General features: G+C 40.2%; 1 protein-coding gene across 1 annotated transcript in view; it reads right to left on the reverse strand.

Moving 5' to 3' along the window:
* The window catches only part of LOC112259607 (pappalysin-2), an 89,851-nt gene that overhangs the window by 59,588 nt on the left and 13,978 nt on the right, over positions 1 to 16,285 (reverse strand). The window contains exons 4-7 of the mRNA XM_042328773.1: positions 14,920 to 15,213; positions 11,259 to 11,451; positions 10,888 to 11,018; positions 6,281 to 6,463 (exon numbers count right to left, since the gene is read on the reverse strand). Of these exons, the coding sequence (XP_042184707.1) occupies positions 6,281 to 6,463; positions 10,888 to 11,018; positions 11,259 to 11,451; positions 14,920 to 15,213 (801 nt within the window). The remainder of the gene's footprint in view (positions 1 to 6,280; positions 6,464 to 10,887; positions 11,019 to 11,258; positions 11,452 to 14,919; positions 15,214 to 16,285) is intronic.

Raw genomic sequence — 16,285 nt, forward strand, 5'->3', positions numbered from 1 at the left:
GACCGGGTTTTGTGAAGCTAGCCACAATAAGGATGACACCCACAGTACACAACTGTGAAGAGTTAACACAAATATTAGCATTGTAGCTCTTATCGTGGGACTAACCCATGTCATTGATCCACAATCCATAGGTAAGGCTGTACAGAGAAGTAAGAACGCCCCCAATACAATTCTTAAGTTTAATACATACAGTGTGATTTCAAGAGATTTTTGTCAAATTAACAAATTATTGTCTTTTGTTGATTTTATATGTCAACATTCCAACCTTGTTTAGCATGATCTATTAAATTATGGCATAATTCTACTATTTCTTTTAATCCGCATCACTGTCAATTACATACTTTTATTTTGAAGGCTAACCAAATAGTGTTATTTGACGTGTATCTGTTTTGACGTGCAAAGACCCAAACGGCGTTCAATAGAAATCCAGGTTGAGAAACGACTGAAGAAATGAACAACAAAATAGCAAAGCAAGTAAGTGAAATAAATAGGTTTTGATTATGTTTTACTGGTAATGGGGACATACGTAAATGCCAACAAAATAACTTTTTGGTCAGTGTGGTGTATGTGTGTAACATTTATTTAACTAGGCAAGACAGTTATTAACAAATTATTATTTGCTGCCTAGAAGGCCAGCATCACGGAGTCGCCTCTTCACTGTTGACATTGAGACTGGTGTTTTGCGGGTACAATTTAATGAAGCTACCAGTTGAGGACTTGTGAGGGATCTGACACTCTAATGTACTTGTCCTCTTGCTCAGTTGTGCATCGGGGCCTCCCACTCCTCTTTCTATTCTGGTTAGAGCCAGTTTGCGCTGTTCTGTGAAGGGAGTAGTACACAATTTCTCACATGGAATAGCTTTAATTTCTCAGAACAAGAATAGACTGAAGACTTTCAGAAGGTTCTTAGATTCTGTCCATTTTGAGCCTGTAATCGAACCCTCAAACGCTGATGACAACTAGTCTAAAGAAGGCTAGTTTTATTGCTTCTTTAATCAGGACAATAGTTTTCAGCTGTGGTAACATAATTGCAAAATAGTTTTCTAATGATAAACTCGGATCAGCTAACACAACGTGCCATTGGAACACAGGGGTGATGGTTGCTGATAATGGGCCTCTGTACGCCTATGTAGATATTCCATTAAAAAATCTGCTGTTTCCAGCTCCAATAGTCATTTACAACATTAACAATGTCTACACTGTATTTCTGATCAATTTGACGTTATTTTAATGGACAAAAAATGTGCTTTTCTTTCAAAAACAAGGACATTTCTAAGTGACCTAAACTTTTGAACGGAGGTGTATGTAGCTTGTTTTTGTCCCAGGTTCAGGAATGGCTGAAAAAATGCAACATTTACTTGGAGCTAACTCTGCAAATAGGACTGCTGGGTGATTCGATAAGCCATAATCAAACAATCAATAGTATAATAATACTATTAGCAAATGTGCTTATCTTCCATTTACAATCTGTAGAAACTATGAGAATAGAAAGGTTCAGAACTTTTGTGAAACATCACAGCACAATGGAAAAATATATGGCAACTAGGAATCAAAATGGGATGGTGTTCAGAGATAGATGGGAGGGGTTGAGGTTAGCTGAAGGCTGGGACTAAAAACAAATAAAAAAGAACTCATGTAAAATATACTGTCCGTGAAATGTATGTAGTATGTATCAGCTGGAAGTGGAAGCCTAACTAGTGTATTCCATTAGTTTACTCCAATTAGGGGAGGGGTGGTAGGGTTTGGGGAAAATAATAAAGAAGGAAAATACATATAATTAGTGTACTCCAATTAGGGGAAGGGTGGGAGGGTGAGGGGAAAATAATAAAAAAATATATTTGAGACTTTTTCCACATTTTGTTACGTGACAGCCTTATTCTAAAAAAAAGTCTACACACAATAGCCCATAATGAAAAAGCGAAAACAGGTAAAAAGAAACAAAAACAGAAATACCTTATTTACATAAGTATTCAGACACTTTGCTATGAGACAAGAAATTGAGCTCAGGTGCATCCTGTTTCCATTGATCATCCTTGAGATGTTTCTACAACTTGATTGGAGTCCACCTGTGGTAAATTCAATTGATTGGACATGATTTGGAAAGGCACATATCTGTCTATATAAGGTCCCACAGTTGACAGTGCACGTCAGAGCAAAATCCAAGCCATGAGGTTGAAGAAATTGGCTATCGAGCTCCGACACAGGATCGTGTCGAGGCACAGCGCTGGGGAAGGGTACCAAAAAATGTCTGCAGCATTGAAGATCCCCAAGAACACTTGCCTCCATCATTCTTAAATGGAAGAAGTTTGGAACCACCAAGACTCTTCCTAGAGCTGGCCGTCCGGCCAAACTGAGCAATCGGGGGAGAAGGGCTTTAGTCAGGGTGGTGACCAAGAACACGATGGTCGTTCTGACAAAGCTACAGAGTTCCTCTGTGGAGATGGGATAACCTTCCATCTCTGCAGCACTCCACCAATAAGGCCTTTATGGTAGAGTGGCCAAACGGAAGCTACTCCTCAGTAAAAGGCACATTTTGCCAAAAGGTTTGCCAAAAGGTACCTGAAGGATTCTCAGACCATGAGAAACAAGATTCTCTGGTCTGATGAAACCAAGATTGAACTCTTTGGCCTGAATGCCAAGCATCACGTCTGGAGGAAACCTGGTAACATCCCTACGGTGAAGCATGATGGTGGCAGGATCATGCTGTGAGGATGATTTTCAGCGGCAGGGACTGGGAGACTAGTCAGGATCTCGGGAAAGATGAGCAAAGTACGAGAGATCCTTGATGAAAACCTGCTCCAGAGCTTTCCTTTTAATTGCATTTGAGCCAATCAATTGTGTTGTGACAAGTTAGGGGTGGTATACAGAAGATAGCCCTATTTGGTAAAAGATCATGTCCATTTTATGGCAAGAGCAGGTCAAATAAGCAAGAGAAACAACAGTCCATCATTACTTTAAGACATGAATTTCAAGAACTTTGAAAGGTTCAAGTACAGTTGCAAAAACAATCAAGCACTATGATTAAACTGACTCCCATGAAGACCGCCACAGGAAAGGAAGACCCAGAATTACCTCTGCTGCAGAGGATAAGTTCATTAGAGTTAACTGCATGTCAGATTGCAGCCCAAATAAATGCTTCACAGAGTTCAAGTAACAGACACATCTCAACTGTTCAGAGGAGACTGCATGAATCAGGCCTTCATGGTTGAATTGCTGCAAAAAAACACTACTAAAGGACACCAATAATAAGACGAGACTTGCTTGGGCCAAGAAACACGAGCAATGGACATTAGACTGGTGGAAATCTGTCCTTTGGTCTGATGAGTCCAAATTTGAGATTTTTGGTTCCAACTGCCATGTCTTTGTGAGATGCAGAGTAGGTGAACGGATGAACGCCACATATGTGGTTCCCACCGTGAAGCATGGAGGAGGTGTGATGGTATGGGAGTGCTTTGCTAGTGAGATTGTCAGTGATTTATTTAGAATTCAAGTCACACTTAACCAGCATGGCAACCATAGCATTCTGCAGCAAAATGCCATCCACTTAGTGGGACTATTATTTGTTTTTCAACAGGACAATGACCCAAAACAAAGGGCTATTTGAAAGAGAGTGATGGTGTTGCATCAGATGACCTGGCCTCCACAATTACCCAACATCAACTGAATTGAGATGTTTGGGATGAGTTGGACCGCAGAGTGAAGGAAAAGCAGCCAACAAGTGCTCAGCATATGTGGGAACTCCTTCACGGCTGTTGGAAAAACATTCCTCATGAAGCTGGTTGAGAGAATGCCAAGAGTGTGCAAAGCTGTCATCAAGGCAAAGGGTGGCAACTTTCAACAATCTAAAATTTGTTTTGATTTGAACCCAAACAATTTTGGGGTTACTACATGATTCCATATGTGTTATTTCATAGGTCTGTTGTCTTCACTGTTATTCTACAATGTAGAAAATAGTACAAATAAATAAAAAAGTAGGTGTGTAGGTGTGTTCAAAATGTTGATATATATATATACAGTATATATATATATATATATATATATATATATATATATATATATATATATATATATATATGTACAGTGAGGGGAAAAAAATATTTGATCCCCTGCTGATTTTGTATGTTTGCCCAGTGACAAAGAAATGATCAGTCTTTTAATGGTAGGTTTATTTGAACAGTGAGAGACAGAATAACAACAAAAAAATCCAGAAAAACGCATGTCAAAAATGCTAATCAATTTATAACATTTTTGACATGCATTTTTCTGGATTTTTTGTTGTTGTTATTCTATAGACTGATCATTTCTTTGTCAGTGGGGAAACTTATAAAAATCAGCAGGGGATCAAATACTTTTTTCCTTTTTTATATACACTGCTCAAAAAAATAAAGGGAACACTTAAACAACACAATGTAACTCCAAGTCAATCACACTTCTTTGAAATCAAACTGTCCACTTAGGAAGCAACACTGATTGACAATACATTTCACATGCTGTTGTGCAAATGGAATAGACAACAGGTGGAAATTATAGGCAATTAGCAAGACACCCCCAATAAAGGAGTGGTTCTGCAGGTGGTGACCACAGACCACTTCTCAGTTCCTATGCTTCCTGGCTGATGTTTTGGTCATTTTTGAATGCTGGCGGTGCTTTCACTCTAGTGGTAGCATGAGCCGGAGTCTACAACCCACACAAGTGGCTCAGGTAGTGCAGCTCATCCAGGATGACACATCAATGCGAGCTGTGGCAAGAAGGTTTGCTGTGTCTGTCAGCGTAGTGTCCAGAGCATGGAGGCGCTACCAGGAGACAGGCCAGTACATCAGGACACGTGGAGTAGGCTGTAGGAGGGCAACAACCCAGCAGCAGGACTACTACCTCCGCCTTTGTGCAGGAGCAGGAGGAGCACTGCCAGAGCCCTGCAAAATTACCTCCAGCAGGCCACAAATGTGCATGTGTCTGCTCAAATGGTCAGAAACAGACTCCATGAGGGTGGTATGAGGGCTCGACGTCCACAGGTGGGGGTTGTGCTTACAGCCCAACACCGTGCAGGACGTTTGGCATTTGCCAGAGAACACCAAGATTGGCAAATTCGCCACTGGCGCCCTGTGCTCTTCACAGATGAAAGCAGGTTCACAATGAGCACATGTGACAGACGTGACAGAGTCTGGAGACGCTGTGGAGAACGTTCTGCTGCCTGCAACATCCTCCAGCATGACCGATTTGGCGGTGGGTCAGTCATAGTGTGGGGTGGCATTTCTTTGGGGGGCCGCACAGCCCTCCATGTGCTCGCCAGAGGTAGCCTGACTGCCATTAGGTACCGAGATGAGATCCTCAGACCCTTGTGAGACCATATGCTGGTGCGGTTGGCCCTGGGTTCCTTCTAATGCAAGACAATGCTAGACCTCATGTGGCTGGAGTGTGTCAGCAGTTCCTGCAAGAGGAAGGCATTAATGCTATGGACTGGCCCGCCCATTCCCCAGACCTGAATCCAATTGAGCACATCTGGGACATCATGTCTCGCTCCATCCACCAACGCCACATTGCACCACAGACTGTCCAGGAGTTGGCGGATGCTTTAGTCCAGGTCTGGGAGGAGATCCCTCAGGAGACCATCCGCCACCTCATCAGGAGCATGCCCAGGCGTTGTAGGGAGGTCATACAGGCACGTGGAGGCCACACACCCTACTGAGCCTCATTTTGACTTGTTTTAAGGACATTACATCAAAGTTGGATCAGCCCGTAGTGTGGTTTTCCACTTTCATTTTGAGTGTGACTCCAAATCCAGACCTCCATGGGTTGATACATTTGATTTCCATTGATCATTTTTGTGTAATTTTGTTGTCAGCACATTCAACTATGTAAAGAAAAAAGTATTTAATAAGAATATTTAATTCATTAAGATCTAGGATGTGTTATTTTAGTGTTCCCTTTATTTTTTTGAGCAGTGTATATTATATGCCCCCTCCACTTTATCCCCCTACACATCAACACATTGAATTTCTGAGCATTGTGAAAGTAACATGAAATAGTACTAGCTAGTACTAGTACTAGCAGCAGTAGTAGATATTTATATTACTGTAGTAGTATGCCTTAGCACATCAGGACTGTAATGTTTATTTATTCATCTCCAATTGAAAGCGAGAAACGGAGCTTCAGTGTGTACATGGAGCATGGGACCGTGTTGTGAGCTGTCAGCCAATCGACTTCCTTTTATTTTTTTGAGCAGTGTATATATATATATATATATGCTGTTGGAGACCACTAGAATGAACCCGGGACCCACCGGCTGAGACGTATGTGACCCACACAGTGAGGCTGTCAGGGACCACAGGGTGGAGGAAGCGCAGCATCAGGACGCAGCCCTCGGTTTCAGGGCAGGGAGACGTCACATTGGCATCATACAGGCTGAGCTCTGGACTCCAGGCCTGTAGGCTGGGCTCACATGGCTGGTATACATCTGGAGGGCCTGTAAACACACACACACATCTTGTTTTACAATATATATATATATACATATAGACCCCTACATGCATCCCCAATGGCACACTACTTTTGACCAGGGCCATTTATGGAATATGGTGCCTTTTGGGATGCAACGAAAAAAGGGCACAGTTACAACTGATCTAGCAGATTAACCCAGTATCACAGATTATTGTGAAATCGACACAAATTGCTGAGAGGCACATGAAAACACAGAAACGATAGGAGGGAGGTTGTTTCAGGGAGGGCAGCTGGGTGTATAACACGACCATCTAGCAACCCAAATGTTGTGTGTTCGGATCACGTCATGGACTTCTAATTAGCAACTTTGTAACAACTTACTACTTTTTAACAAATTAGCTAGAATGCTAGCTAACCCTAACCCATTAATTACTTAGCTAGCATGTTACCTAACCTTAACCCCTAGCTTACAGTATCTAATGTTAGCCACCTAGCTAGGCTAGCTAATATTAGCCACCTAGCTAACGTTAGCCACAACAAATTGGAATTCATGTAATCTTCCTGAATGTGTTATGAAGGAAGAAAATTGTGTAATACACACAAAATGTGTTGTGAAGATGCATTTTAAATGTAACCTTTATTTAACTAGGCAAGTCATATAAGAACAAAAAACAACTGTCCAGTAAATATCTCACTTTTAAAAGTTCTTATTCTGTTAACTCATACCCAGATAATGTTTTTGACTAGTCCCATACTCATATTTGTGGCCAAAGCATAAAATGGAGAAAAAACATTTTAAAAAAACACACCCCAAACTTCTCTCAAACGGACCGTTTCAAAAATGCTTGCCATTTCCTCATAGAGGATGAAGTCATCCAACTGGCCAATCAGCGGTCTACTCGCATTAATATTTTTAATGACCAGTATATGCCCATACCATTCTGTTGTTGGGGTATGCAGATACTATTCCAACACAGAAAAGCTGCTTTTTAACATACTTAATTACCATTGTTTGGAAGGAAAACTATTTCACTCATATTGTAATTAATTAAACAAGGCCATATTTTATAGAAATCTGTAAACACTGAACTGTTACCGTTAACTGATGACATACAACTTACATGCCCAATTGGTTTAAAAGGTAGGAACGTTACATTATTCTTTGTCTTTAAATGGGACATCAGCAGTTGCTACATCCATTTTTGGACATATAAATCAAATATATGTACCCATTGATGTTTGAAGAATATAACTTAGAAATGCCTCATGAGCATAGTTCAACTGTCGTACTCCATCAGAGTACTCCAATGTTTATAAACAAAAAAAAGAACAAAAAAAAATACTATACATCCTAACAAAACATGGTTCAAACTATAATGCTGATATCATGGATGATCGGTCCTTGCATCCACAGCTCTAAGCATTTGAGAGTAGTTACAGTTTTTCCAGCCCCATCCCTCAGCTTTTTACTGAAACAGGTAGTACACTTAATTGTTTCTACTGCTGATTGACACTTTAAGTAGTGTACTATCTCTCAGTTTGTTTTATGATTTCGAATCACTGAAAAACCATTACTGTACTCTTATTAAAGAATAGGGCTACTGGAGCATCACTGGAGAGAGCTTGGGAAAATCACACAACCTGGCTGTGGACTGGACTGGTCTTCCCCAAGCCACCCTCTAGTACACAACATACCCAGGTGCAATTTCGCACAGGAAAGAAATCCATGCCGTAACAATGTATAAAGCATGTTCATTTCCTCTGTGGTACAAATGGGAAAAGTAGCAGGTAGTATGTCTCAGCAGAGCCCTGAACTAAACTGTTGGATGGTGAGAGGGACCGAGCCTGCAGTGGTAGCCCCAGCCAGCCAATGCCTGAACATCCACAGCTTCCACAGCTTCTGCTATTTGCACCCAATGTGGCTCCTTCACATGTGTGGATTTTTTCAGGGTAAACATCAGCACGCCAAGTCAAAACATAAAACTAAATTGGTCAGATAAACAGAGAAAGGCCTCAACACAGGCCCAGATTAATCGCTGTATCAGATGTGGCAAACGGCTCCCACAGGAAAGGCTAGTGCTTCAAGATCTTAGTGTATCATCCTTCCTGCTTTCAGCAACTTAACAATGCCACTACTTTTCCCTTTCTCAAGATTAAATAGACTCCCCAGGTTTGGAAATGCATGCTTGGGTTTCAGTGGAGGAACACATCAAAGGGAAGATCTGTTTCTGTGAAAAGAATGAGGTATACACTATGTTGTATGCATTTTTTATTAATTCAGTCAATGTTTAAAACTTAACTAAATCAATTTTGAGGCCTAACAATTTTGAGGCCTAACAGTTTAATTCATTTGTAAAAGGGTAACAATGGTACTGGGGTGGAACATTTTGACTTGTTTTCATATAGGCTGCGATCTAATGCAAGGTGCGTTGTAGCGAAGTGCACTATTTTAATGGCAATTTACACTTGAACCAACATGTGCAGCGTTTATCATGACTACAATCCCTGCAAACATCTTCGAAAATGCCTTTAAAAAAACTGCAAAAAAATTGTCAGCTGTATAGTGTGCTGCACTATAACGTGATTGCATTTAATCCCGTCCTAATCACCCTTAACTTATTTTCCTGTTAAACCTAGAATCAGCAGTTATGAGGTATGAGCCTTGAGAAATGTAACCACTCTCAAATTCAGAGTCAGAGCTATGGATGCAAGGACTGACCATTCATGCTATCAAAATTATCGTTTTAACCATGTTTTGAGGTTATAATGTGTTTGTTTACATTTACGTTGTTTACAAACATTGGACTATTATATTTTGGGTTCTGATGGGGTACAACAGTTGAACTAAGCTATTTATAAGTTATATTCTTCAATAATCAATGGGTAAATATAATACATTTGTGTATGTCCAAAAATGGATGTAGCAACTGCAGATTTCCCCTTTAAGGGGAGGAAACACAGCCACCTCGCTCTCCAACCAATTTCCATTTCCATTTTAGTCATGTAGCAGATGCTTTTATCCAGAGTGACTTACAGTAGTGTGTGCATACATATTCATATTCATATTCATATTTTTCATATGTATCATTTAGGGGCAAATGTATTGAATAGAAAATTCAGCAACTCTTAGAGGAACGTTGAAATTGATAAAAGTGCTTCTTTATTGTTAAACATAAAACCAACATGTTTCATAAACAGTTTTACAGACTGAGAAATTATTATTTTCAAAATGACTTCAGGGACCAATCACATGGGAATACAAAACAAAACATAATTTGATTTGTCAATGAGTTGAATTTATTTTCTTCTTTGCAACTCATTTACCAATCACATAATGTTTTGTTTTGTATTCCCATTGTGATTGGTCCCTGAACCCATTTGAAATATACAAAAGCCTCCTTTATTTTTAAATCTGTAAAACTCTTAATTTCCTGTTCTAAATTAAGTTCTCAAGACCCACGAGTGAACACCTGGCTTACACACGGACAAGCAGGTAAGATGACTCTCTTCCCCACATAAATTACACTATAGTACACAACAAAAGACAACAGACTGTGTCTCTCCCCAGAACTGTGGATTCCACTCCCCTTTCCTGGACAATGCTGTAATTGTCTTTATCGTCATTAAAGTACAGCATGGAGAATAATCACCACCTCCTCTTTTTTTTCAAAGCACAAATTCCATCTGAGGATTTCCACATATTTGGGTAGAATTTCTAAAACGTTTTATACACGTCATGTCAAAAGACTGGGCTCCTCCACACTCAAAGAATCTTGATTGGAATAATAAGGAACATCTGTTACATGAAGCATAAAGATTCAAAGCACTACAGGATACACAGTTTTTATGACAGTTCAATGTAGGACGGCACCCAACATTACCAAAAATTGACATTGCCAAGCACCCTGTTTTTCTTATGGCCAAAACAAGAGAAGATATTTTGCCTGGCAACTATTATTTTATGATTTTCATATTTTTCTTCCATACAGTCTTTATCCCTGCACGCACCTTACCCACAGGAGAATAAGGGATCCTCCTTGCAGAAAGGTAGAACTTAAACTGTTAGTAACTGAATGTTTTGTGTATGTTCAGAATGGACATAATAACACACTAAAATCAATGAGATTAAAATAAATTATTTATCAGATGAGGAGTATGTGCTCACTTTATTATGTTTTTGCAGTGTCAGAGACATGTCACTGAGTGTGCAATGTAACTCGGCCTTGAGACTACTATCCTAGACTAGACTGGCTAATGGAATTGTCATAATATAAATAATATATGCCACTTAGCCGACGCTTTTATCCAAACCTATTTACAGTTGTGCATGCATTCATTTTAGTATGGGTGATCCCAGTGGGAATTGAACCCACAACCCTGACGTTGCAACTGGCATGCTGTACTAACTAAGCCACACAGGCCCATGTGTGGCAAAAGAGAAATACTGACCAATAGCCTCTTCAGGTGTCCAGTATCCGGAGGAGTCACAGACCCGGGGCGAGGTGGCCTCATAGGCATACTGATGGAACACACCATCTGCCTCACAGTCCCTGCAGTTTACACTATCCACTGTAGGGGAACTGTTAAGAGAGGTGCTCAGATGTAAGTATCAGAAAATCTTTGAAAATGTCATTATCATTCATGAATATCTGTGTCTGTATCCCAAATGGCACCATATTCCCTTTATAGTGCAGTACGGGCTCTCTATGGGCCCGTGGTCAAAATTAGTGCACTATATAGGGAATAGGGTATCATTTGGGATACATAATATCTCATTACTGCTGATATGAGGAAAAACTTTAGCTACACATTTATTCTACCTTTGATGAAGTGGCCCCCTTACAGGTGGCAGCCAATGAATGGAGACAGAGTCTGAGCTCTGTCGAATCACCATGGGCTTGAGAGGGATGGGGGAGGGCCTTCTGTTGTTCAGCCAGTTCTCGTAGACTAGATCCATATAACAATGCATCCGAGCCACTTGATTTGGTGTGAAATGGTTGGTGCAGTTATCGTCTGAGGAAAAGAAGTGAAAGTAGAGTTAATGTTCCCAGCGGAAATCATCAAACGGTGTCAGAATCCTTGTGCTTACGTACTCCCTTAAAAATTTGTGTGCTTGCGTACTCCCTTAAAAGACCTTCTCTTATAAAAAAGCAGCAATCGTACTGTTTGTCCATTTCAGTGGCGACCTATCATTCAGGGCAGGTGGGGCAGGGCCCCACATTTTTTGCCCTTTTTTGGGCTTGCCTGTTTTGCATGTTATTTTGGCATTAATACATGTCACATATCAAATCAAAATCATATCAAATCCAATTTTATTTGTCACATACACGTGGTTAGCAGATGTTAATGCGAGTGTAGCGAAATGCTTGTGCTTCTCGTTCCGACAATGCAGTAATAACAAACGAGTAATCTAACCTAACAATTCCACAACTACTACCTTATACACACAAGTGTAAAGGGATAAAGAATATGTACATAAAGATATATGAATGAGTGATGGTACAGAATGGCATAGGCAAGATGCAGTAGATGGTATAGAGTACAGTATGTACATATGAGATGAGTAATGTAGGTTATATAAACATAAAGTGGCATAGTTTAAAATGGCTAGTGATACATGTATTACATAAAGATGGCAAGATGCAGTAGATGATATAGAGTACAGTATATACATATACATATGAGATGAGTAATGTAGGGTATGTAAACATCATATTAAGTGGCATTGTTTAAAGTGGCTAGTGATACATTTTTATATCAATTCCCATCAATTTCCATTATTAAAGTGGCTGGAGTTGAGTCAGTATGGCATATCAGTTTGCAAACAATGTAAAACATATATCTTTCATTGTTTTCTTGAGTAAGGCAGCTCTAAAATGCAGGTGTTTAAGCCTAGCGCAGTGCTTTCATTAAGCCCAGCTCAGTGCTTTTTTTGCACCGTGATTGGCTCAGTGTTCTAACACTCATGGGAACAATACGTCACAGCCAAGTCTAAGGGTAGACCTCGAAAAAATCTGGAGAATGCCAGACTTTGATGACAAAATTTGCCCACGAAGGACAGACGCGCCACCTTCCTGTTCAAGTGAGCACAGCACAACAAGGTGAGTCCAAAAATGTATTGTATGCTGCTGCATAAATTATGTAATATGCCAGGGAGATATGTATACTGTAGCTAAGAAAGTAATACTAAGTGTATGTTGTGTAGTAAGATGTTAGTAGCCCATATGGCTCACCCTAATAATTTGGTCTATTTACCCCTCTTAATTTTACCTACTGTTCTGACTTGGTGGTGCACATGTAGCCTACAGTATAACCTGTTTTAGAGAAATGTCATCATTGAATATTGTAAGAGCTTTCATTGTCTGCTTATACACCCCCTTTATTTATCTTACGGTTCTGACTTGGTGTACAGGGAGAACACTGTAAGAACGGCCCATTTTCTGAATTCTGTCGCGGTACATTTCAAAAGTGTTAAACAAATAGTTATATTGACTACGTCCCTCCTAGCTCACTCATTAATGTCTTAATCGAAATTACGGATTGCCTCTTATCGCTTGTCGTCCCCTTATGCCATAGTTTGTACCTCTCAATTGTCATTAGAAACCACATTTGTTTAAGCAAGTCAGCAATACCAGCTGTGTTTTTTTTAAAGGCAGTAAATGAATTAACTCTTTCGCTGCCAGACAAGGCTTCACTGATAGCCAGGTGTAGCAGTGGTAAGATGTTTTGACTGCTGTTGAGACAACTTAATGTAGGCCCTAACAGTTTGTGGGTACCGTTTGTCACCGTTATAGTGCAATTAATGTATTGTTTGTTGTTCTGGTGTGTAGTGGATTTGCTGGCATGCATCCCACTTTTCTTTTCACCAAGATGAACATGCTAAAATTGCCACTGGTCCATTTTGAGACACCCTAGCCAAGAAATCTGTCATTCATTTTGACGTTTCTGCCGAGGAGATCTTAGTCGCGCAATTTTACATCTAACTAAGATGTTTGGTGCAGTATGTCGCAATGAAAAAAATTGCAGGAAAACGAGTGGTCTATCTTTGAATGACAACAAAGACTTTATTGAAGAATCCCTACGGTTGACCAATCAATGACGAAGGGGCGAAAACTTCAGCTCCGAACTTCGGCTTGCCTCCAGAAAAAGGCTGTGCCCGAACAGCCGAAAAACCCCTCACTGAAGTCCAAAACAAACCAAAACTTTACAAAATGTTGTCATAATACTACATGCATGAACTCTTCCGAACTGTTTTGGCTGGGAAGTATGCGGACGCTTTAAAAGAAAGGTTCACCCGTTTTGAATGTAATATTGTTTTTGTGCATCTCTGAGTGATGTTCTTTCGATTCCCTGGGTTATTTAATGTTTTCATGTGTATCTGAGTTATTGGCGTTCAAGCAGGCAGAAATCCGTCCAGTATGACGTAGCACTGTGATAATGTCACTCTCACTACACTGGAAGTCAATAGCAATACGACTTTTAGATCGCAAAAATTTGGGCAACATTTCCCATCTCCTCAAAAGTATATCTGCCGTTGTGAACGTCAGACTCCACTCTGTGAACCACATCTATCTGCAGGTTAAGTTTGAGATTGTAGTGAGATTGTAGACTCCTAAATTGAAAGTGCAGTATGTTTAGGCGGTTTACAGCTAAGTAGCTACTTTACATGCTGGTATTTTCTTTGGTATTATTGTGTGTAGCTATGTTTGCTACTGTAGCTAGCCACCTAGGTAGCTAGCCAGCCAGCCCATAGAGAGATTATTGCATTGTGGATTTTGTAGACTTGAGCTGCAACAGATTTCCACAATGAAATATTGTTCTCACATATTAGTATTATTTAACACTATAAATTAAAGGAATTTGTTTTGGGTGGATTTTTCCTTAAAGAAGCAAGTGAATTTTTATCACTCATTTGACGTGGATGAATTAGCCATACTATGCAATCGAAAGTCCAAACGAAATACACTTGGATTTAAGATCACATACACAGTAGACCAGGGGGGATTTAAGTTTTGCTAAAAAATAAAATACTGTAAAATCACCAGGAATTCAGCAAGAAATGTGTTTGTTAGGAAATCTGTTCCCAAGTATTTCCACAATTAAAAAAATTGACATGTGATCGTCTTCAATGTTATCAAGGTATGAAAGTATTGTTATTTTCAAATACATTTTTTGGGCTTAGCTGTGGTCAACTTGCAGTGTACAAATTATTCAAATTATTCCCCCCAAAAAATCATCCTGTGGCTAGTTGCCTACCCCTGCTGTAGACATTTGTGGTCTTACAGTAGAAGTATGGCACCACTGCCTAATTTTAGGTATGTGCCCCAAATGGCACCCTATTCCCTATACAGTTCACTACTTTTGACGAGGGCCCATAGTGATCTGGTCAGAAGTAGGGTTTTATGAAGGGAATAAGAGTGCCATTTGGGACACAACCTAGGTGATGCTGACTGCATTGCAGAGAGGTTACAGTAGACCTACCTGTGTAACTCATGTAGTTGTTGTATGGTGTGTCCTGGTAGAGCGTTATCCCACAGGTGTCATTGACATGACCAGGGTCGTGGCAGGCCTTAGACTTGGGTGTAGGGGCCGTGTCTGCACATAGGTCTCCTGTCTCCATGGAGGGAGTGGTCTCCTGACAGGGGTCATCACAGGACTCCCGTTCACTGACCCCCTTGAAGACATGGTACAGTCCAAAGATATGGCCCATCTCATGGATCATTGTGTTATTGTGTCCGATGGTGCCAAAGTAGGATGGATTCATCACCATTCCACCTGTGGATAGGATGATATAGTTATCGAACAGAACTCAACAGGTGGTGAGATTGCTGAAATAGTCTGCCTTTGTTGCTTCTCAAATACTCCTAGAGCCTGTAAATAACTTCCATCCCAGATCTACTCCATGATCACAGTGGGACATGTTTTTTGGGGGGCAAAGATGAATCAGACACAATCTCTATGTCAACTTCTTTCAATGTTTTTTTGGTGTGTTTATTGACTAATTAGTCAAGCTTGCCATCTCAGACAAACAGTCAAACACATTTTGTCTGACAAGCCCTCTGAGTAATAGCATGTTAACATTTGGATTTAGAACCAACTAATGTCATAAAAACCCTAAACGATGTGCCATTTATAACCACTTAAAGACGAGGCAAACCTTCAGCAGTTTTAAACTCATCATGTAAGAAACAAGTATTAGTGCCAACCTGGAAATAATTTGCACAATTTCTTATCATGTAATTTATGGAGTATGGAGGCAGAGGTTATTGCCCGTTATAAACTTTAAGAACTGGAATAGAATAAAAATGCTATTTGTTTTCTAATTAGACACACTATTCAATTTGTGAGGACCTCTGCTGGGCCCGTTGAGACAACTTCACTTTAATAGCACATTTAGCCTGTAAACAATGACAGATGTATGCAGGGCTCTGCTTCAACATTCAATTCGGTGGAGAATATATTCTGGTGCAATTGGGAGTAAATTGGGAGAGGACCTGCTTGTCAGACCTAGACTTCCTGACTGTAAGGCCTGTTCTCATGGTTTGTCCTCAGACATAAATCATCAGGTCTGATATACAAGCTTAACCGTTAATTACAAAATAAGACTGGGAAAAGTAACTACACAATTGACACTATAAAGTTTCTCTTCTCTCTTACAGTCGTGGCACCACTGCATCTTTCCCTGTATCATTCAACCACTTACTGTCATCATATTGAAAGATGTGGCTTTGAGTGAAATATCCTCACTTCAGGGAGCTGTGGGGTTCAAAGAGGGGATGGAAACCTGCAAGATGGTGGTCCATAAGGGACATACTTGTATCAGAGAAAGCCCAGCCCAAAACACTGA

The sequence above is a fragment of the Oncorhynchus tshawytscha genome, linkage group LG10 (assembly GCF_018296145.1).
Source record: "Oncorhynchus tshawytscha isolate Ot180627B linkage group LG10, Otsh_v2.0, whole genome shotgun sequence".
Classification (NCBI taxonomy): Eukaryota; Metazoa; Chordata; class Actinopteri; order Salmoniformes; family Salmonidae; genus Oncorhynchus; species Oncorhynchus tshawytscha.